The sequence below is a fragment of the Humulus lupulus genome, chromosome 8, assembly GCF_963169125.1.
Source record: "Humulus lupulus chromosome 8, drHumLupu1.1, whole genome shotgun sequence".
NCBI classification, from domain to species: Eukaryota; Viridiplantae; Streptophyta; class Magnoliopsida; order Rosales; family Cannabaceae; genus Humulus; species Humulus lupulus.
This window is the reverse complement of record NC_084800.1, coordinates 115696789-115721504: the sequence shown is the minus strand read 5'-3', so window position 1 is coordinate 115721504 and position 24716 is coordinate 115696789. Positions and strand designations below refer to the sequence as shown.

At 37.0% G+C, this 24716-nt stretch overlaps 1 protein-coding gene across 1 annotated transcript; it reads right to left on the bottom strand.

Annotated features, from left to right (window-relative positions):
- Positions 1 to 10345: 10345 nt before the first annotated feature.
- Positions 10346 to 12417, bottom strand: LOC133794031 (uncharacterized). The gene is made up of 6 exons (XM_062231210.1): positions 11961 to 12417; positions 11557 to 11879; positions 11037 to 11210; positions 10851 to 10955; positions 10599 to 10764; positions 10346 to 10509 (listed from the first exon to the last, which is right to left on the bottom strand). Exons 1-6 carry the CDS (start codon positions 12138 to 12140, stop codon positions 10414 to 10416), a joined length of 1044 nt encoding a protein of 347 aa, XP_062087194.1. The 5' UTR covers positions 12141 to 12417; the 3' UTR covers positions 10346 to 10413.
- Positions 12418 to 24716: the final 12299 nt, after the last annotated feature.

The window sequence follows — 24716 nt, the reverse complement described above, 5'->3', positions numbered from 1 at the left end:
TTCAGCAGAGGCTGAGGACTCGGTCAAAAAGATGCTGGACTTATCAAGAGGTTAAGGATTAAAATAAGCTCAGTTTCAAAAATCATGCACATGAGCCGATATATCGCCCCTAGTAGGCGATATATCGCCTGGGATAATATATTCGAGGCTCGTCGAGGTGACCGTGCAAAGTTACGTGTTTTTCCTATCCCCGTATGGCGATATATCGCCCCCCAGTGCTGCGATATATCGGCATGTGCTGAAATATTATACACGTAATTGCACATTTTCAACCTAATTTGAATAAAGTAAATAACCTTGACTAAGTCCTCTAACGATTTCAAAGCTGCTGGCAGACCCTTGGATATTCAAATATTACTCTTATTAAATTTATTCCTCAAAAATACTTAATTATTTATTAAACATACACACGACAAGTGTCATTTCCTTATTGGGTTTATCTAAACCTTATATTATAATAAATATCACCTTCATAATCAGTCATATTAATTAAATCTTTGGTTATAATTAATATTCTTAAACTATAGGTTAAACTTATAAACTCTACAAGTGTTACTACGAGTGTCCAACTAAATCCCGGTCTGAACCAAAATCCACAGTCATAAAAATACTATAACTATTACTATTGTTACTACTATCTAACTAGCTAAGTAAAGTTCTTGGACTCTACATTGAAAAAATGAAAAGCATATACGAAAAACAAAAACATATAAGTGTTTGGAGCTAACCAAATGTGCGGACTAAGATAGTTTGGATATAACCAAACTATCAAAAACATACAAGTGTTTGGATATAACCAAATGCGCGAACTAAGATAGTTTGGATATAACCAAACTATCATAAACATACAAGTGTTTGGACGTAACCAAGTGTGTGACAAGTGTATAATATAATCAAGAAAAAATATAATCAAATTATCAAGAAAAAATACAAGTGTATGGATTACAAACCTAACACGACCTTAATAGGTTTGGAACAAACCAACTAAACTAGTCGACCATAAGTTGGAGCATAACCCACTTCGTGTTAAGTCGAGATCGAGGTTGGAGTATCTTGCAAAACAATAGTTTTGACCTCATAACCTTGGGGAGCTAACTGAGGATGAGAAAAAAGTAACTAAAAAAGTAAGATATAACTAAACCATTTGCATTACACGCCATATAAGTACTTTCGGGTGCATGGTAAAATTAATATCCGACCTTGTCAAATAACGAGATCGGAAGCGGATAATTCAAGAAAACTGTGCATGAATGCACTGAACCTCGACCTTAAATCCAAACTATGTTTGTATGAATAAACATGCATATATGAAACTTTAATATAAATTGTGCAAAATATTTCAGCCCAAGAAATGTAAAGCATATATATTAAAATAAAATAAAAAACAAAAAATGGTATCTCAAATATCATATAATAGCAGCTCTTTTACGAGTTGTAAAATTGTCTTGGCCCCATGGGCATAAATAAAAAAAAAACAAAAAAGGCTATTACAAAAGATTCAGAGGGACGCAGCCCCGAGGCAAGAATTAAGAAGGAGGAACATTCTCCTTGGCCTTCTCTGCGTCAGCATCCTCCTCGGCTCCCTCCGCCTCATCTCGAGTAGATTCCTCATCATCCAGCCGAGCCTGCCATTGGGCCATGAGCTTTGCTTCAAGAGGGCCTAAGAAGCTGGTGTCAAGGTCGACATTGTTGGCCCAAATTCTGTACATGGCCATGTCGACTACCCAGTCCTTCTTCTCCTTAAACTCTTCAAGAAGACGAGTCTTTTCACCCTCCATGATCTCGAAAGTGACGGCCTTCTCTTCTTCAAGCTTGGCAATTGTCTCCTTGACCCGAGCATTCTCCTTTTCAAGCTCCGTGAGCCGGGCATTCAGCTTTTCAAGCTCGGAAGACTTGGCCTTCAGCTCCTCTGCCCCTGTCTCCACCTTTGCTTTTGTTGCCTTGAGCTCATCACTCAGTTTGAGCTGAAGATCTTTCGCCTCCTGAGCAAGAGACATGCTCGAATGGTTCAGCATATAATTGAGCTGGGCAGAGACAGGAAGAGTCTGGCATACAAAGAAATCAAATTAGCATATGGACCAAGTGTAAATGCAGCTAATACCGAAAAATGAGGGAAGTTACCGCAGTAGTGAGCTCGATACTCTTCTCATAAAGTGTATTGCAGTCTCGAGCATTGTTCAAAAAATGCCAATAAATATAATGAACTAAAACATACAATAAATATCAGATTGTATTTGGAAAAGTAAATATGATGCATGAATGCAACATATAAAAACACATAAAAAAATATACTAATCCACAATAAATTAATTTGAAAAGTTAATGGACCACCTTAGGGTAGGTCAAACTAACCCCAAATTAATTTTGAGACAAATATCAATTTCATAAGTGAAAACTTAAAAATTCCTTTTTCTCTTTTGACTTATGAACTACGACTAGTTTGGTCAAGATGCACTAGTCATGCTCGGAAGCCTAGATACACCTTTGGAGTGTAACATCAATGACTTAACTCAAGAGTGTGTCATTGGGTCAGCCAAACTTGAAATACATGACTAATTATATTCTCATAAGAGAAGTTAACCTTGAGAGAAAATAAACATATTCAGAAGTCTTTCCTTAGGGAGGCTGCAAATGGAGGCGACATGATACCCTTTCTATGCCTCTCGGTGTTCAACCAATAATGGAGAGCATGAGACTTATTTTCATAACTCCCTCTGCCACTCGCTATTTTGGAAAAAGTGTGTTTTTCACAAAATCAATATTTTTTTAATTTAGTTGTAAAAATAAATTTAATTATTTTTACCAAATGATATTCTATTAATTACTAATCTAATTAAGCAAAACCAAAAACAAAAATTGTGCCCTTAATTCTATTCTAATTTTGCTTTAACTAAGATAATATCATTTTTATATGAATAAAACATTTTCATTAAAAAAAAATTAAACAACTTTAGATTTGATTTACCATCTTAACTAATTAAGACTAAATTTATTATTATATAAATTATCATATATAAACATATAACATAAATATAGGACATTCTCAATAGCATGTTTCTACACGAATGTAATGCATGCTAGTTGCATACTGTGTGGGTATATGAATGACATGTTACAATGCATGACAAAATATTAAACATTTTCATCACATTCAAACATTTATAATAAATAAATAAAATAAAAGCGGGTATGGTAACTTTTGGGTATTTCTAGAAAAATTACAACACTTGTAAAAATATACATGAAAAATGTAACACAGACTAACTTAAGGCTTGATAAAGAACACCTTGATCTTGAACCTTGAGATGTAGTCTTGTTGAGCCAATGCCACCCTTTTTCCATATCCATTTTGAATTATATACTTTTTCATTATTTTAAACAAAAATTTAAAATAATTAAACTTTGGGTTTTAACACCCAAAAGTTTCTAAGGCCCAATTTGATTTTGGGTAATTTAATTCAAAAATAAAATTAAACAATTTAATTTTAATAAATTAAAATTCATGATAATTTTAATTAAAACATAATTATGGAAGATAACAATTTAAACATTTTTAATTAAGGTAAACAATCATCATTACTTCAATTTAAATAAATTTCCAAATTAAAACCATTTTAAATCAATTTCTGATTGTTAATTAAATGAATCATTAAAAATAGAATTATGGTAACAACACACTAGGTGTAGTACCAAGGGGCAATGGAAGCTAGTTGTCCGGCGGTGGGGCTCAGGTGAGCGCAGAAGGCTCGCGGTAGGGGCACGGTGGGTGGGCGCAAGGGCGCGCCTGGGGCGTGACTTTTTGGCGGACTTACTAGGTCGACTTTCTTTTAGAATTGGGCACTGTTGGAAAACCATGCAGAGTATGTAGCGAAAATTTTGCACGGTGGTACCATTGTTGTTTATGAACAACAGAACAACAACAATAATTTTTTTTTTCATTAATCATATAAATAGTTTATATGATCAAGAAAATAATCCAGAAACATTATCATACAATACTATTAATCATGCAACAAATATGCACATAAACATACAATATATTTATATAGAATATATAAACACAAAAATCAAGAACATAAACTTTTACCTCTTGAAGCCTATCAAGTGTCATTGAGACTTTTTGTATTTTAACGATCTTCCTATCAAAAGCTTTGGGCACTCAAACCACGATCTTCCTGAGTGTTCTCTACACCTCAAGATGTGTGTGGACACATAGAGAACATGGGTTTGTATTTTAGGAATCACAAGTATTTGTCAACACATGAGAACATAGATTATGGTCTACTAATGGATAGAATAAAGAAGAAGAAAGTGAGAGTTTTTGTCTAACGAAACAAATCTGAGAAATATTTTGAATTGTGAATTGTTATGTCTGATGTATATTTTGTGTATTGTGTATATTTCTCTACATCTTCTATATCATATGTTATAACGCCCTACTTTCTCATAAATTATCGTTGGATCAGCGTTGGATCATAATCATAAACATTGCTCTTTTATTGAATGAAAACTTAAAAACAAATATATGGATCTATGGTTTTAGAAAAATAAAATAAATGTCTTTAACATATTAAAATGAGCTACATTTAAATAAAACTTTAAAAAAAACATGATTTCACAAAAATAGGCCCGCTCGATCTCCATTGACTATATGGTCCCCACGAGTACATCACGAAGCTCCTAGGTCCCACTCGCCACAAGCCTTTCTATCTTTTATTACCTGAAATAACAACATCATAAGGGGTGAGTTTCTAAGCCCAGTAAGGAAAATACAAGCAAGAGTTAGTCATATAATCATTTAATCTACATATCATAAATTTCACAAAAATCATAACAAAACTTATTCATAAAACATCATAAAACTGTAGATCATATCATAGCTTAAGTCATAATCATAAATTATAATCTGAGTCACAGTTCATACTCATAAGTCATAGGTCATAAGTCATAATCGTAACTATAGGTTATAGGTCATAATAACAAGTCAAATATAATAAAAAGATAAGTGCTTATACAGGGGTGGCAATTAAGGCTCGAACAATAGTCCGTCATACACCGGACACCACTTAGGCCCGTCATAAAATTTTGACAGCCAAGCCTACCGGACATAAGTCCGTCATAAATCATTGAACACCTTAGGTCCACACACACTTACCCCTTTATTTTACCTGAAATGTCAGGTCATACAAAACATAAAGTAGATCATAAACTATACTACCTAATTTTCCTTACCAAATCCGGGATATTGGAGACAAATGCGGGATCAGAAACTCCTAAAACCAAAGATATAGAAACCATAAGTCCTCTAGAAAAGGAAGATGAAGAGAAGATCTAAATCATTAGAATAAAGTCTTTCCAAAAAATCTTAAGTTTCAAAGAAATTGAATACCTAACCAAAATTCATTATAATGAGTTAGGATTTGAAGAAAATGAAAAGAATAAGAGGAACTATAATAAACTAAACCCGAAGATAAAAATACCTTAGATAGATTAGAACTTCGATCTACACCTCAATACTGATATCACAATCTATCTTACTTCCCAAGTGTTTGGAAAAACTTTAGATTTGAAAGCTTTAACCCCAAAACCCTAATGTTTCTTTCTAGAATAAAAATAGCAGCTTGAAGGCTCTGAAAAATGCTTGAGTTATTAAGCTAATTGCTGAGTGAAGGGTCCTATTTATAGAGTTCAAGGAGTGAAACTAACTCCCATTTCAATGAATGATTAAATTATTATGAATAACATTTTTCGCTCAACAGATACCCAGAACTCGGTCAAAAATGTTCAGGAACAAGTCAAAGTTGTTGAAGGTTGTTTCTAGTTTTGAATTCCACAAAAATTAAAAAATGCATAAGGGAGCCGATATATCGCCCCCTATAGTTGATATATTGCCTGCCCCATATTCCCGAGCCTTCGTGGTTTCATTCGTATGAAGTCAACGTGTTTTTCGTATCAATCACAGGCGATATATCAACCCCTATAACTGCGATATAGTGGCATATGCTGATATATCAAACATGTTTTTGCACACTTTCAGCACACTTGAATTTGTTTAAAGCACTTTGATTGAGTAAAATGTGATCCTAACAGCGAAGGGAAGGTTCTAGACTTCCTAGACTTATCCTTAATTAATTTATTCATCTAGAATCCTTAAATCCTTAATAACCATCCATGTGACAAGTGTCACATTCTTAATTATTCTATCAAAATCTTAGGTTATTCCAAATATCATTTCTAGGACTTGCTATATTAATCAAACCATAAATTAAAATTAATATTTCTAAACTATAGGCTAAACTTATAAAATCCATAACTATCTCTATGAGTTTCTAACTAACTCAAAGCTTTGACCAATATCCATGAAAACTAAAATACTACAGCACAAGCTACTACTATCTAACTAAGTAAAGTTTCAAGACGCTACAATTCTCCCATACATAAAATAATTTCTTCCTTGAAATTTACTTACCAAAAATCTCGAGATATCGCTCCCTCATATATTCCTCCAATTCCCATGTTGCCTCTCTTTCTCTGCTATTTCCCAACAAGATTTTAACCATAGGGACACTTTTGGACATTAATTCCTTAGTTCCCCGCTCTAGAACGCATACTAGCCGTTCTTCATAATTGAAATCTTTTTTAACTCCAGAGCCTTGTAATCGAGCACATGGGATGGATCTGTTATGTACTTTCTCAACATTGATACATGAAAATCGTTATATGTTTCAACTAATGATTGCGGTAATGCCAACAGATATGCTACTTGCCCTACTTTGTCCAATATCTCAAAAGGACCTATAAACCTCGGGCTTAGCTTTCTTTTCTTTTCGAAATGCATAACCCTCTTCATCGGAGAAATCTCGAGAAAGACTCGATCGCTTACTGAAAACTCAATAGTTCACCTTTTAGCATCGGCATAGCTCTTCTGGTGACTTTGAGCGGCAACTAATCATTGTCTTATCTTTTCTACTGTCTCAGTTACTTCTCTTACAGCCTCGGGTCCTAAATATCGTCTATCACCAACCTCATCCCAAAGAAGTGGTGATCAGCATTTCCGTCCATGTAGCTTCTCATAATGTGCCATGCCTATTGTTGCATGATAACCGTTGTTGTAAGAGAATTCTATTAATGGAAGACACTTGCTCCATGATCCTGAGAAGTCTAAAGCACATGCCCTTAGCATATCTTCTAATATTTGTATGGTGCGTTCTGACTGACCATCGGTTTGAGGGTGAAATGACGTACTTAGTTTTAACGTAGTGCCCATTGCATGTTGTAGACCTTCCCAGAACTTTGATGTGAAAACTGATCCTCTATCAGAGACTATCGTCTTTGGAACTCCATGTAGTGTCACTATCTCCGCCACATAAAGCTTTGCGTACTGCTCAACGTTATAAATTGTTCTTACTTTCAAGAAGTGAGCAGATTTTGTGAGTCTATCTACTATCACCCAAACAGAGTCATGCAGCTTGATTGTCCTTGGTAATCCCATCACAAAGTGCATCACTATATCTTCCCATTTCCATTTGGGAATCTCCAACAGTTGCAAAGTTCCAGCGGGTCTCTGATGTTTGACCTTAATTTGTTGGCATGTAAGGCATTTTGATAAAAATTCTGCTATGTCTTTCTTCATCCCGACCACTAGTACATTGTTTTCACATCGTTGTAAATCTTTTTCGATCCCGGGTGAAGTGAATATGGAGTAGTGTGCACTTTCTTCACCACTATTGGGCACACATACTCCGTTCTTATATCATAACATGCCTTATTTTGTCAAGGAGAAATCAACATTCTCTGAGCTTTGTTGTGCTTCCTTCATCTTAAGAAGAAACTCGTCCTCTTGTTGTTTCTCATTTATTTCCTCCATCAGTGTTGACTTGTTCATGAGGTCAGCTAGTTGTCCAGTTATTAGCTCAATTCCAAATCTTTTAATATCATCTTGTAAGTGCTGAGCTATCCCCTTAAGTGTTGATAAGCTTCCATAACTCTGCCTACTAAGTGTGTTTGCCACGACATTAACCTTTTCCGGATGATACAAGATCTCACAATCATAGTCCTTTACTAACTCCAGCCACCTCTATTGCCTCATATTTAGCTCCTTGTGCGTAAAGAAGGACTTTAGACTTTTGTGGTCCATATAAATTTCGCACTTTTCTCAGTACAGATATTGCCTCCAAATCTTTAGAGAGAAAACCACTGTAGCTAATTATGAGTGATGGGTCGGGTACCGCTGTTCGTACTCCTTTAGCTGTCTCGAGGCATTTGGGATCACCTTTTTGTCTTGCATCAAAACACATCCAAGTCACTGCTTCACACGTAAACCAATTATACCCTTAAGCCTTATTAGTGAATTTTGGGTCGTTACAAATATCTCTTCCTGCTGAGAATTTCATCCTCGAAATTTACCTGAATAGCTCGGGATACTGATCCCGCATCACCGACTCAAGCTCCCAGGTCGCTTCCTCGACCCTGTTATTCCTCCATAAAACTTTAACTAACGGAATTGTCTTATTCCGTAGAACCTTTTCCTTCTGATCTAAAATTTGAACTGGTTGTTCTTCATAAGACAAATTTGTCTGCAATTCCAAGTCCTCATACTTCAGCACATGTGTCGAATCTTAAATATACTTTCGCAACATGGAGACATGGGATACGTCATGAACTCCCGACAATGACAGTGGCAAGGCCAACCTATAAGCCACTTGTCCAATCCTCTCTAGAATCTCGAAAGGGCCAACAAATCGAGGGCTCAGCTTGCCCTTTACTAAAAATCTCCTCACCCCTCGCAGTGGTGAAACTCGCAGAAACACGTGGTCCCCAGCCTGGAACTCCACGTCTCAACGCTTAGGGTCAGTGTAGCTTTTTTGTCTACTCTACGAAGCAAGCATTCCGGTTCAAATATTTTCAATAGCTTCATTTGCCTTCTGAACCATGTCTGGCCCCAAATATTTCCTCTCTCCCATATCATCCCAATGAATGGGAGACCTACACTTCCTCCCATATAACTTCTCATAAGGAGCCACTCCAATTGTTGACTGATAACTGTTGTTATATGAAAACTCAATCAATGGGAGGTACTTACTTCAAGATCCCTCAAAGTCAATCACACACGCCCTAAGCATGTCCTCCAACACCTGAATTGTCCTCTCAGACTGTGCATCAGTCTGAGGATTAAAGGTTGTGCTAAACTTCAACTGAGTCCCCATGGATTTCTGCAAAGCACCCCAGAACATGGAGGTAAAGATATGGTCTCGATCAGACACAATAGACTTAGGTACCCCATGAAGACGAACTATCTCCCTCACATACAACTCTGCATACTGTTCCACCGTGTAAGTTGACTTTACTAGCAGAAAATGAGATGACTTGGTGTATCTGTCCACTATCACCCACACCGAGTCATAAACTCCCACTATCCTGGGTAGACCTCCAACAAAATCCATAGTAACATCCTCCCATTTCCACTCGGGAATACCCAAAGGTTGAAGTAACCGTGCTGGTCGCTGATGCTCAGCTTTCACCTGTTGACAAGTCAAACATCTGGCTACGTACTCCACCACATCCTTCTTCATCCACGACCACCAATATAATGTCCATACATCCTGATACATCTTCGTGGTTCCCAGATGAAGTGAGTATGTCGTAGTATGGGACTCATTTAATATCTCTCCTCTTATCTCTACATTCGCTAGAACACAAATCCGCCCCTGATACCGTAGCAAACCAACCTCGAAAATAGAATAGTCCTTAGCTACCCCCGCTAAGACATTCTCTCTAACATCTTGTAATTCTGTATCCACCAATTGACCCTCTTTGATCTGCTCTAGTAGGGTCGACTGCAAAGTAACATTGGCCAACCGGCCCACCACCATCTCAATCCACTACTACAAAAAAGGCCTTTCTCTGCGGTTTTTTTACTCAATACACTGCGATTTTCGAGAGTATTGAAAAGTGCAGTGTATTCGACCGCAGAGAAAAGTGATATGCAAACCGCGGAGAAAAGCTACACTTTTCTCTGCGGTTGTAGTAAGCCAACCGCGGAGAAAAGAGAGCTTTCTCTACAGTTCTAGTAAGCAAACCGCAGAGAAAAGAGAGCTTTCTCTGCGGTTTTCTTACTAGAACCGCAGAGAAAGCTCTCTTTTCTCCGCGGTTGGCTTTCTACAACCGCAGAGAAAAGGGCTTTCTCAATAAAAAAAAAAAATTTAATTTCGGTTGATAACCGAGCATTTTTAATAAAAAAAAATTAATTTTCAATTTTAATAAATAATTATTTTCAATAGTATAACTAATTTGTTAAATTATTATATATACATTTCATATCTAATACAAAATAAATGGCTAGTAATGAATTAAAGACTTTAATCATTCTAACCAATATAAGTTAGCACTTTAATCTTACATACATACAAAAATTTAGTTTTCATAAACAAATGGCATTAATCTAGCTAACCAATCACTTTGTAGTGGTAGTAGATCCTCTTTGACATTGAATTGCTTTTTGTCAAACCACTGCAAAATTGAAAAGTTAATATAGATTAGATAATTAAATACAATATCTAGTTTTTCTTAAGCAAAAAAGAGTTTAAAATATAACATACTTTCTTCTTGATAACTTCTGCTGGATTCGGTGCATTTACAAGATCATAAATGTATCTTAGTACATAATAACCACATTCATGACTTTCAGGTTGTTTTGGACAAGAACCTCTCACCAATTTTGTAAATGTGCCGATGTATTCATTTTCCAAACATTGTGCGTATGCTCTACAAAAATTAAAATTAATTAAATACATATTATGCTCTCAACTTTTAAAAATTAATAATGCATACATTACAAATGAAGAACTTACTTTTCCATAACCTCCGTAATTATTGGTGGAGATTTATGATTTTTTAAAGGGTCCAAAATTATGGTCATCCCCCGCATCATCACGAGCACCAACATCCAATGTCGACTAAAATAATAATAAAATATGATTATTATAAAATTAAAATTCAACCATAGTAGTGATAATGTTTAAGTAGTTCGTTCTTACTCAACAATCCAAGGAATGAAATATATTTGGCCTCGTCTATCCATAGTCATCATCCATTTGGCTATAAGATCCACCGTATAGTTTTTACTTTCATCATTGCCAATAGAAAGATGTTCGGTGTCAAAAAATTTATATAATTGTCGTGAATTTGGGTGCATGCTTTCCCAAATGCATCTGTAGAGAATCAATCATTCATATTACATTTTCAATTAATAAATTAATATCGTCAAAAAAAAATTGGGCAGAGTTTCCTCTGTTTCTATAGCATATCCAAAATTATTAGAACCTATAAATTCAATTCAGACAAAGCATACAACAAACAACATGCATGTTCTCAACCATAAGCCACCGCAGCACACAAAATTCGCAGAACCTACTTCACTAAGACACACATGTTCTCAACCTTCTGTTATCTCCGCAGCACACAATTTCATCTCAGAACTTACTTCACTACGGATGAATATCTAATATATTCAAACTCCTCTAATAGTTTGTAATGACATAACGGATTGATACATACCTCATACCAAACAGCATAGCTGAGGATCCAATATTATCCATGGAGGCTGCTTGATAAACGTCTTCCGAAGTGATGAAGATAGCCTCGCGTTCTCCTATAAACTCCGGGTCAACGGGAACTTGTACAACCCCATCTATTCCTTTATTGGAATAATACTCCTTCACTATGAATTTTAGACTCATATCAATTTTGTCCCATTGGTTATCTGTTAACCAATTTGAAGGTTCTGGTTGAGTTATTTCAGCGGGGATGACTACGTGAGATCCAACTGATGATAAATGTGGGCTTCGAGATAGGGATTTGTGATTAGATGAAGATGGACCCTACATAATAGCATTAAACATATCAGTATAGTGTACCCATTTAAAAATAAAATTTAAATATCTAAGCAAATAATTTTATACCTGACAAGCCACAATTAAATTTTCAGGCCAAGGCAAGAATGTGTCTCGTGCGTCCCCAACATATCGTACGTTACCAAAGGGAATAGGGATCTCAGCTTCTTCTTGTAAGACATCTATAAGCCAAACCCTCGCAACTGAATCATCAAGTACATTTCCATGGACGGTAATTTGGCTACCCATGTTTGGTACAATGAGTACACCTTTAGCCACCACATTGTCAATATTATCAAAACACAAATAAACTTCATAGGTCGGTGGTGGCGGAGACTCATAAATTGATGATCCATCATCTTCATCAAAAGGATAGTCTTCGGTTTGATGAAAATGATCATCTGCGTTGGGGGCAGGTCGATAGACTTCATCACTTGTATTCTCATAATATTGTCCCTCATCAAATTGCCCTTCATCGTTGTATCCACACTCATCGTTTTCCTCATTATATTCTTCATTTTGAGCTAATTCCTATTATGTGCTAAATTTATGTCTTTTTAGCTCTTCAATCTCTGCTTTTAGTCGAGCAATCTCCTCTCTTGCAGTCATTGTTTTATGTTTTTTTCCAAACATTTTGGAAACGGTCGCAGTGAACCTACAAAAAAAATCAATAAAGTCCATCAATAAACCAATCTAAATAATTCTTAAAAGAAAACAACTATTATAAATTATCATACCCGCCAGCTCGAACACGACCTGGGTGTTCTGGTGTCCCTAATGCTTGAGTCAAGATGCCATCTCGACCCTGAGCTGTAATTTCGCCACGAATCACTTTTTCTTTGACGTCCTCCTACTCAAGATATTATTTGGTTAAATTAGTTTATATAAATAAAAACAATATATTGATTCTGAAACCTTAGAAAACTTATTATCTTTTCGGCAATTTGTCGGTCTAGCTCTGTCACAAGAACTTTATTTTTTTCACGCGATCTAAGCCAAACTTGATACCTCTCTGGATTTTGAATATTTCGTTCTTTTTTCTGCATTGTACAAGATAATTATAGTTATATGTTGCGATAATATCAACCATTATTTAAACTATAATATCAAATATACTTACCAAATCTTCTCTTATATTAGCCATTCCTCTACGAGAGGTTCGATGCCTTGACTTCATTAGTAATGCACGGTTTTTTTGTTCTTGATGCACTATTTGAAACTCTGGACTTAGACGACTAGTTACAAATTGTAACCATTCTCTCTCGTCAATTATATCGCTATACCTCTTTGGGGGAAATTTGAGTTCTTCCATCATACCCATTTCAGCCAAAGGTTTGATGTACTCGGTAGTGAGTTCACTTTTAAAATCTCTCATTATTTGACCAGCTTTTTTCAAAATCTCACGTTTGAAGGTTTGAGGAATGTTGTGACCACCCTGAGAATATAATTAAGAAAAGTAATTATTAAATTTAGATATCACACATAAATAAATAAATAAATATCATAATGATAATTTCTTACAATGATATCCTCCCATAGACCATCTTTCAAATCTTGTGGGACCTTCCTCCAATCACCTGAGTTGATAGAAATCGTGGCTCGTACTCTAGATCCAAGATATGATATCATGTTTGTATACACATCACCTATTGGTTGTCCCAAATCGTTCCATTGAAGATTTTTCTTGATTCCTTTGGATTTTTGTTGGGTCATGTAACTCATTCTTGTTTTACCACGACCTTGTTGTTTCTCTTTGTCATCTCTTTTATCCGCCATCTGCATCACACAAATTACAAGTGTTAATGCATTATACAAATAAATAATCACAAGTGTTAATGCATTATACAAATAAATAATCACAAGTATTAATGAATTATATAACTTACTAAACATGTTTTCTTCTTTTTCTTATTTTATTTCTGGTCGATTCACAATCGACCCATATTCCTTCTTCGATGTCGGTTCTAAGATAATCACGATCATCGCTATCACTTTCATTATCATGTTCCTGAATATTCTCAACTTGTTCATGTATCGGTTGTCCAACAATGAAACAGTCATGATATAAATCATAATTTTCATCGTACTCTTCTTTTTCTGAGAACTTCCGCTCGGGAACTGATAAAACAATGGACCATTTATCAATAACTGGATCAAGAATGTAAAACACTTGTTTCGCTTGGGAAGCCATGATAAAAGGATCGTTCTTGCTTCCCTTCTTGCTTAAATCAACCAGAGTGAATCCAAGTTCGTCAGTTTTAACTCCAGTATTGTTGTCCACCCAAGAACATTTAAGAAGAGGAATACGAAATAATGAATAATCTAGCTCCCATATTTCTTCAACAACCCCGTAGTATGTCATTGTGCCTGAAATTGGGTTTTTATCTTTTGCACTGGAAAAATGCATAGCTTCTGCGACTACACTTACTCCACTATTTTGAACCAGACGCGCATCATCTCTTGACTTAGTATGAAATCGTTTCCCTTCAACAATGTAAGCTTTATGCTTTATTACATCAATGCTTGCTCCAAGAGATATGCGCTTCAACTCAGTCGACAGTCCATGATTTTTTTCTCCCAACTTCGTCAAAATTGTATTCTTCAGCCACTGGCAAAACGTTTTATTATGCTCATCTATAACCCATTTTTGTTTATTTTTAATCTTGTTTGGAATCATCGACCGTAATAACTCTATGTGATCACTGAAACATAAAAGAAATAACAAAAAGTTTAAACAACAAAAAGAAAAACACTACTCTAATATATATGATTGAAATATATTTTCTACTTACATTATATATGATTGAATCTCGGGATTATTTTGCAACACAACTAATTGAGCTTGATCTAATTCTGCCCTAGACACGGTGGTCACTGTTCCATTCCCTCGTAGTCCTTTATCAACTCCATCTGAGTTATTTCGTGGTTTGCTGATTCCGATTGCTTCAACCCCACTCATGTATTCTGAGCAAAATTCTACTGCCTCTTTCGATATATAACATTCAACCATACTAGCTTCAGGACGATAATGATTACGCACATAACTTTTCAACACCTTCATACTTCTTTCAAATGGATACATCCATCTCGCCCAAACTGGTCCACACAACTTGGCTTCCCTTACTAGATGAACCATTAAATGAATCATAATGTCAAAGAAGGATGGCGGAAAAAACATTTCAAGGTTGCATAGAGTTTCCACTATCTTATAATGCAATTCATCCAATTTTTTCATTTCTAATTCTTTTCCGCATAAATGATTGAAGAATATGCAAACATTCGTTAAACAATCTCGAACTTTTTTCGGTAATACTGACCGAATAGCAATCAGAAGTAATTGTTGCATCAACATATGACAGTCATGTGATTTCATACCCATCAGCCTCAAATCTCCCATGGATACCAAGTTTCGAATGTTGGATGAATAGCCATCAGGCACTTTCATCTCTGCAAATGATTTACATACAACTTTTTTCTCTTCTCTAGACAACGTGAAACAAGCAGGAGGTAAATATGTGCGTTTACCTTTCTGTTTAGGTGCTAAATCAGTTCGTATACCCATTTCAACAAGATCTAAACGACTAGTTAAACCATCCTTAGTTTTACCGGGAATATCAAGTAATGTACCTATAATACTTTCGCACACATTTTTTTCTATATGCATGACATCCAAACAATGTCGAACAAGTAAATCTTTCCAGTAAGGGAGACGAAAAAAAATTGATTTCCTTTGGAAACATCCACTTACTTTCTTATTTTTCTGCATTTTTCCATACTTGAAATCAATTTTCTCTACTTCTTTAAGAATTTGTTGCCCCGAAAGTGGCAAAGGAGCAACACCTTGTTCTTTATCACCATCAAATGCTTTTTTTTTGTCCCTATAATGATGATTTAGGGGCAAATATCGTCTATGACCCATATAACAAATTTTGTGCCCATTAGACAGACGAATAGCCTTTGTGTTAGTGCAACATATTGGACATCCCTGGTAACCTTTTGTGCTTAACCCTGATAGATTACCATAAGCTGGGAAATCATTAACAGTCCACAACAAAACAGCTTTTAAGTTAAAGACTTCTTTCTTAAAACCGTCATATGCCTCAACACCATTTTCATACAAATCTTTCAAATCATCAATTAATGGTGCCAAATAAACATCTATATCGTGTCCCGGTTGTTTTGGGCCTGAAATCATTAACGTGAGCATCAAAAACTTTCTTCTCATCACTAACCACGGAGGAAGATTGTACATAACAAGGAAGACAGGCCACGAACTATGCCTACTACTTAGAGATTTATGTGGATTTACACCATCGGTAGCTAGACCTAGACGAAGATGTCTTGCTTCAGTTTTAAATTATGGATTTAAGTTATTAACTTTTTTCCAAGCCTGCGAATCTGCAGGATGTCGAAGTTTACCATCTTTCACTCGCCTAGTCTCATGCCATATTAAGTTTTCAGAGTGTTCTGCACTTCGATATAATCGCTTTAGCCGCGGAATTAAGGGCAAGTACCACATCACTTTTTTAGGAATAAGTTTCCTGATCTCCTTACTCTTGTTAGGTTTGTAGCGGGGTGAATCACATTCTGGGCAAGTGTCCATGTCTGCATACTCTTTACGATATAACACACAATCATTCGGACATGCATGGATCTTCTCATACTTCAAGCCTATGCAATTTAAAGTTTTCTTCACTTCATACGTAGACTCAGGGAAGCAATTATCTAACGGCAAAATCTCTTTAAAAGCAGCTAAAAATTGACTAAAACATTTATCACTAACTCCATTTTCTGCTTTTATGTTGTAAAATTTTACCATCGTTGGTAATCTTTGTTTCAGACAACCATTGAATAATGGTTTATCTGCATCTCTAACCAATTTATCAAATTTTGAAGGATCATCAACAAACTCTTCTTGTGCTTCATCGAGCAATTCCATAGGATGATCGTCAAAATCACTATAACCCAAATCATCAACCCCTCGCCTCCCGAATGGATATGGATTATTATTTTTCAAAGATTCCCCATGCCAATACCATGTACGATAACTTGTATCAAATCCCCGACAAAATACATGATTTTTTATCATGGTAATATTTCCTTTTGTTCCATTACCACAATCTATACATGGACAATGAATTCTTTCCGGATCACTACAATTTGTTTGGCAAAATTCTAAAAATTGGTTGAATCCGTCTTGAAATTGTTGTGTTTCTCTATTCTCAAGAATCCATGACTTATCCATAATGATAATATCTACCTAATTCCTAAGTTGATAATGAAAAGAAAATTAGTATAGTAATACTCTAAAATCATGTTCAATTATTAAATTATAAAATGAAATGGACAGAGTTTCATTCATTTCTATGACATATCCAAAATTCATATGTATTTAAAATTTCAACAAAAATAAAAACATTATTATTATATATAGTAACTTATAAAACATGTTCAACTAATATCATCAAAAAAAAATTGGGCAGAGTTTCCTCTGTATTTATAGCATCTCCCAAGTTATCTACCTATAAATTCACATCAAACAAAACATATAACAAACAACATGCATGTTCTCAACCATAAGTCACCGCAGCACACAGAAAATTCACAGATCCTACTTCACTAAGGCACACATGTTCTCAACCTTCTGTTATCTCCGCAGCACACAATTTTATCTCAGAACCTACTTCACTATGGATGAATATCTAATATATTCAAACTCCTCTAACAATAGTTTGTAAATATAAAAAAAAAATTAAAAATTAAGTAGTAATTACTACTTACCTTAAAAATTAATATTCACCAATTTCAACCTCGAACAAATATTTCAACCTTGAGTGGGAGCTCACACTCAAACAAATATTTCCTACAATAAAAAGTTAAGCATTAGTAAATATATGGTAATTGAATTTATCCTAAAATAATATAATCAACAAAAATATACTTTAAAAAAATCATTACCTAAATAATATACAAAATTATGCAAGAGCACTAATTTTTAATATAAAAAATTATGTAAACAACATTATTCTAATAAAATAATACAAAAATACCCTAAACCGAAATATACATTAAAGAAATCAAGTTTTAGTGATCAATACACGTTTTAAACAATAAAAATGTCCTCCAATCCTATATAAAATTTCAAAAATATTACAAAAAATAACCATATGATCATACATAGAAACCACCATTAAACCCACACAATATTTCTTCATTTTTACCCTAAAACTTCAAAATAACTCAAGATTAACTATATATACATGATTTCAAGCATTAATATGCAAAGAAATGGAAAAAAAACAAAAAGAAATAGCCAATGTGGGTACCGTGGTTGGGTTCGGCGTGGGGAGTGAGCTCTCGGCCGTGACCTTCAACAAAGAAGAAGATGGGAAAAATGAGTGGTAAAAATAGGTTTTTGGGCTTTAGTGGGTGGAGACCACCTTTCTCCGCGGTTTTATACCCAAAACCGCCGAGAAATGTCCACTTTTCTCTGCGGTTTTGGGTATAAAACCGCGGAGAAAGGTGGTACACTTTTCTCTGCGGTTTTATACCCAAAACCGCGGAGAAAAGTGTTCCGTTCAAACCTTTCACTGCGTTTTTTTTAAAAACCGCAATAAAACAGGGCGCGAACATTAAATATACATTTTTTGACTCTTTCAAACCTTTTCACTGCGCTTTTTATTTATTGTTTAAAAAAAACCGCAGAGAAAGGCTATATTTGTAGTAGTGATCCTCGCCCTAGTCATCTCATCAGCCAACTCTCTGGAAATCTAAGCAGAACTAAATAACTGCTCCGAGCCCCTTCGGCTCAATGCATCTACCACAACATTGGCTTTCCATGGGTGGTAAAGAATGTCACAATCATAGTCCTTTACCAACTCCAACAAACACCTCTGCCTCATGTTTAGTGTATATCTCGCACTTCTCCCCATACAAGTAATGCCTCCACACCTTCAATGCGAATACCATTGCCGCCAATTCCAGATCATGGGTAGGATACCGCTACTCATACTCCTTCAGCTGCCATGATTCATAAGCTATAACTTTCTCATTCTTCAACAACACACATCCCAAACCTATCCTTGATGCATCACAGTACACCACAAACTTTCCTTCCTCTGAAGGAAGATCTAGCACAGGTGCAGTAATAATCCGTTGCTTCAATTCTTGGAAATTTTCCTCACAAATCTCTGACCAAAGAAATTTCTAATTATCCGTGTCAACTCTTTCATCGGGGTAGCAATCTTCGAGAATCCTTCTACAAACCGCCTGTAATAACTTGCTAACCTGAGGAAACTCCGAACCTTCGAGGCATTCCTTGGCCTCGGCCAATCTCTCACTGCCTCTACCTTGGACGGATCCACCTTAATCCCCTCTGCGCCAACTATATGCCCAAGAAAAGTCACCTCTGGTAACCAAAACTCATACTTCTTAAACTTGGCGAATAACTGATGCTCCCTTAACCTCTGCAAGACCTGTCGAAGATGTTACTCGTGTTCTTCCTCTGAACTAGAGTACACTAAGATGTTGTCGATGAAGACAATGACGAACTGATCCAAGAAATCTTTGAACACCCTGTTCATTAGATCCATGAAAGTTGCTGGGGCGTTGGTCAAACCAAAAGACATGACCAAAATCTCATAGTGCCCATACCTCGTCCAGAAGGCCATCTTCGGTATGTCTTCGTTTTTGATCCTCAGCTGGTGATAACCAGATCAAAGATCAATCTTTGAGAACACCCTCTTTCCCTGCAATTGATCAAACAAGTCATCGATCCTTGGTAGAGGTTACTTATTCTTGATGGTCAACTTGTTCAATTCCCTGTAGTCTATACACATCCTCAGAGTCCCATCCTTCTTCTTCACAAACAAAACTGGAGCACCCCATGGAGAGTAGCTAGGCCTGATGAATCCCAAATCCAAAAACTCATGTAGCAATATCTTCAATTCCTTCAGCTCTGCTGGTGCCATCCTATATGGTGCTCTTGATATTAGTTCTGTCCCCGACGCTAACTCAATAAAAAACTGAATCTCCGTACGCGGCGGTGATCTTGGTAGATCCTTAGGAAATACATCCAAGAACTCACAAACCAATCTGGTCTCTCTCAGCCTTGCTGGCAAAACCCTAGTAGTGTCCACCACACTAGCCAGAAAACCTATACATCCTCCCTGTAACAAGTCTCTGACTCTCAGTGCTGATATCATGGTTACATTGGGTCCACATACAACATCCACGAAAATGAAAGGATCCTCGCTCTCAGGCTCAAAAGTCACCATCTTCTTCCTGCAGTCAATAGTAACCCCATATCTGACCAGCCAATCCATCCCTAGAATCATATCAAAATCCTCCATGTCCAGTTCAATCAAGTCTGCTAAAAGTACCTTACTGTCAACCATCACTGGCAGTGCTCTAATCCACCTCCTAGAAACAACCAGTTTCCCAATAGGAAATATAGTCCCAAACCCCGCAGTACGATACTCACTAGGTCTACACAATCTATCAATCACCTTACTAAAGACAAATGAATGTGTAGCACCAAAGTCAATCAATACAGTAAAAGGAGCGCCAGTGCTAGAAAGCTGACCTATCACCACCAAGGGACTAGCCTCGGCCTCTGGCTGTGTCAAAGTGAATACTCGCGCTGGAGTCAAGTCGTCCACCTTTCCTGCTTCCCCTTTCGTCACTGTTGGGCAATCCTTCTTGAGATACCCCACTGCGTCGCACACATAGCAGGCCTTGGCCCGACACTCGCCCTCATGCGTCTTCTGCACCTCGAGTACTCTGAATAACTCGTCCATGCCTCACCGCCACCCTGACGACCACCCTAAGCTCCCTGACCCCTTCTATCAAGACTAGCTGCGGTCGTAGTGTTAGGGGTCTTCCTCTTTACATCACTGAGGCCTTGCCCCTACTTGCCCTAGAATAAGGAGGCACCACTCTGCGACCCTCTCGCCTTGCAGCACTTTCCTTCCAAATCTTGTTCTCCGTTTCCTCAACAGTAAGAGCCTTCTCAACAGCTTGGGCATAAGTTGTCCCCCCAGGAACTGTTGTAATCCTCACATCCCGGGCTATCCTACCATTAAGCCCTCTAATAAATATGTCTTTCCTAGCAGCATCTGTAGGCACAAGATCTGGTCCAAATTTTGCAAGTCTATTGAACTTTAGGGCATACTCAGTGACTATCATATTGCCCTGCACCAACCCCACAAACTCGTTAACCTTTGCTGCCCTGATGGAAACATTGTAGTATTTTTGGCTGAACAAATCCTTGAATCCATCCCAACTCAAAGTAGTGACGTCCTTGGTCTGTGATGCCACTTCCCACCAGATGCGAGCATCCTCTCTCAGTATATACGTTGCACAAGCCACTCTGTCATAACCTTCTATCCTCATAAAATCCAAGATATTAGTAATCATAGTCATCCTCTGCTCAGCCTTCAGTGGATCAGGTCCTCCCTCAAAATTTGGGGGATGCTGCTTCCAGAATCGCTCATACAATGGCTCCCACCTATTCCCAAATTCTATTGTCTGAATAACTGGTGCCACTACAGGTGGCACAATAGGTGCAACACTCCCTGATAGAGACTACTATCACAGAAGACAAATCTTTTCAACTTGGTTTTTAAGCCGCACATGCATCTCTGCCATAATCTGCTGCCAGTTGTTAGTGACTGGCTGAGGAATCTGGCCCTGGTCATCATCTATAGTCTCAGGTCTAGTGTCGGCTAGTGGTGTAGATTTTCTTGGACGCATAGCTATCCAAGTTAATCTGCAATCAATGATTCAACAAATAGACCATGATGACAAGGTAAAAGCTTTTCCAAAAGCCACCAATGGAACATAATCAATCACAAGCAATCAAGATATAGGCATTTATCCACATACACTAGCATTGCTAATAAGAATGCCTCAACATCACCACTCAACAGTTAAGATTTAGACACACATCCATACTTTCACCCATATATATGCAATATGCAATTAATCATTCATATATTCATTTACATGCATAGCAATGCTAATAAGCAAGCCTCAATATTGTCACACAGCAGTCAACAACCAGGCTCTATCAGTATCTCATGCTTCTAATTAATCCAACAGAAATCAACAATCATATTTCTTTCCAAGCACATAAGCATACAAGCACATATACACATTTACCAAACCCTAAATCGAGCTTGTCTCTAGCAGTGAATGTACATGTCCATCCAGTCTTCAGGAACCCTTAAACCTAGGATGCTCTGATACCAAGTTGTAATGCCCTGGGTAGCCAAGACTGTTACACTGTGTGATTATAAAGGTGCATGACTTGCTAATGAAGTCATTTAGTTGAAAAAGTGTCACTAAAACCATTAATGAACTAGGGTTTAAAGGGTTTTGGACATAAAAGATATATTTCATATAACTAAATGTATAGTACAAGGGATCCCAAAAGAAACAACGTTTGAAAGTTAGTTTACAAAATTTCTGGGTATAAACAACCACTAGCCACTCTAAGGCAAAATAGACATTTATGGACCTCTTGTTCCTGTCACTTCCTCAACCGTGTCGACCGACCAACTAGCCATGTACATTCTTCCTTCAGAGCTCTTCGAATCAGGGCTGATCAAGCTTACCCTTGCCTTTACCTACACCACGTAGCACCAGAGATCCAAGGCCCAGCAAGAAAACATAACATCATAGCACAACCATTGATAATAATCACATAACTCTTAAAGCACATTTATACACTTAACGGTCCATATTAATCACATAACTCATAGACATAACAATGTTACCACAAGCTGATACTCAGCCATTCAGCACGTCATATTCAACAGTTGCACCCTCTATTTACCCCACTGACTCCGGTCCACTTAAACCGAGCTTAGTGAATATTAAGTTGTCCTCAGCTACCAGTGGCTGAGCCATGCCCTGTGCGCCAATGTAAACTCTAGCACTCTTAGGCCGTTGGTTTAACATTCTCATAGCATAATACCAACTTTCATAAAGCATACAAGAATACGGAACCCTTAGTCCCATTATAAACTAACAACCGAGTGCAGTTCTCTTACCTCTAATTTCGAAGTATTCTGATACGGGAGATGCCCCTTGAGCACAATTTGTTTCCTGAGCCCTAGCTTTTTCCTAGTCACAACCAAGATATGGGATTCCATTAATAATTGTATAAAGGTTTCTAGTTAACGTTCCAACCTCCGAGACATTGAATTCCACCAAACACGGTAGTGGGACCGATCTCGAGCACCCTTGGTTAGGTTCCCGCACCTAAAATCTCCAAAAGGCCAAAAATGTCCTTAAGGGCCGAGGCCCAAGCTTCCTATGCCGCGGCTTGCCCCTGACCAGAGGCCTAGCCTACCAAAAACCAAACACTGGCCGTGGCCCAGCATTTCCCATGTCGCGACCCGCCCTTCTTCCTCAGCTCCTACCTGCTTCAGAGGGTCGCGGCACACCAAGAACTGAGTCGCGGCCCAACCTCTTCGAACCCAAAAAATCAACCATTTTTAATACTCAAACCTCACTCAAATCCACCTAAAACCGTCCTAATGATACAATCCAATTATCACAAACATTCTAACATGTTTTCAGAAACACAACCTAGCAAAAACCTAGTCTAGAAACTCATCAAAACAACATTTTAATCTTTGAAACCCACAAGCTCAAGAACACCAAAACCAGCCAAGAAAACCCAGAATTCAAACACTAAACCATGAATTGAAGCTTACCTTCACTGAAGAACCAATCCTCCAAGAAATTGCTGAGCTAACTCCCAAGTCTTCTGCCTTAATTCAACATTCAAATTCAGAACAAAAGAAATCTTAGAATCCAGCCCCAAAGTTACATAATCAAATGACCGAAAATAAAATTCAAGGCATACCTCAGTTCCTGATTAGATACCTTAGCTACTATTGGGTTAATCTTCCAAAACCTCAACTCAATTCACTGAGTTTCCAGCCAAGTTTCCTTAGTTTCTGTAGTTTCCCTTGAGAGAAGAGAGAAAAGGGTCAGTTTGGGTAAGTTCCACTGCTTTCTAAGTTTTACTTAGTCTATCCTTAATTGATTAAGTCAATCCCGAGGCTCATGGTACCAAAAACGTCCCCGAGGGAAAAATGGTAAAATTTCCCAGTATTCCCACTTAGGCTTCCTAACCTCAAATATATCTCCATCACCCGATAACCCAGATAATCATCTAATATCTGAAATACCCCTTGACTCGCCCCGAGCCAAATATTAGATCCCGTTGTGACTTTCCCGCTAGCTGGCTCCCTAAGATCGCCTCAAGTCGCATACTGCAGATATACCCACATAATAATGTGGTCCTCACAATTATAACATATAATCACATTTATGCCCTCAACGGGCTAAAATTACAAGTATACCCCTTTAAGCTAAACAGGGCCTACATGCATACTAATACTCGTAGACATTCATTTCATATATTCATATAATCATACAAGCATGCTTATCACAAAATCATGCATTAAAGTACTTAATTCACACGTAAACCAATTATGCCCTCCTGGCATACTAATCAAGGCCCTTAAGCCTTAGTAGTGATTTTTGGGTCATTACATCCTATTTATAAAGTTCAAGGAGTGAAACTAACTCCCATTTCAATGAATAATTAAATGATTAAAAATAACATTTTTTTCTCAACAGATCCCCAGATTTCTGTAAAAAACGTTCAGGAACAAGTGAAAGTTGTTCAGGGCTGTTTAAAGTTTCAAATTCCACGAAAATTCAAAAATTCATAAGGGAGCTGATATATCGCATGTCCCATAATCTCGAGCATTTGTGGTTTCATTCGTGCGAAATCGACGTGTTTTC

Bases quoted from the DNA above. Each gene is read 5' to 3' on its own strand.
- LOC133794031 (XM_062231210.1), bottom strand. From the start codon at position 12,140: ATGGGTAGCCAAATTACCGTCCATGGAAATGTACTTGATGATTCAGTT. The intron at 11,880-11,960 runs GTATAAAATTAT...GCTATTATGTAG, and splicing joins ATTTAATTGTGGCTTGTCAG to GGTCCATCTTCATCTAATCA. The intron at 10,956-11,036 runs GTAAGAACGAAC...TTATTATTTTAG, and splicing joins TTCATTCCTTGGATTGTTGA to TCGACATTGGATGTTGGTGC.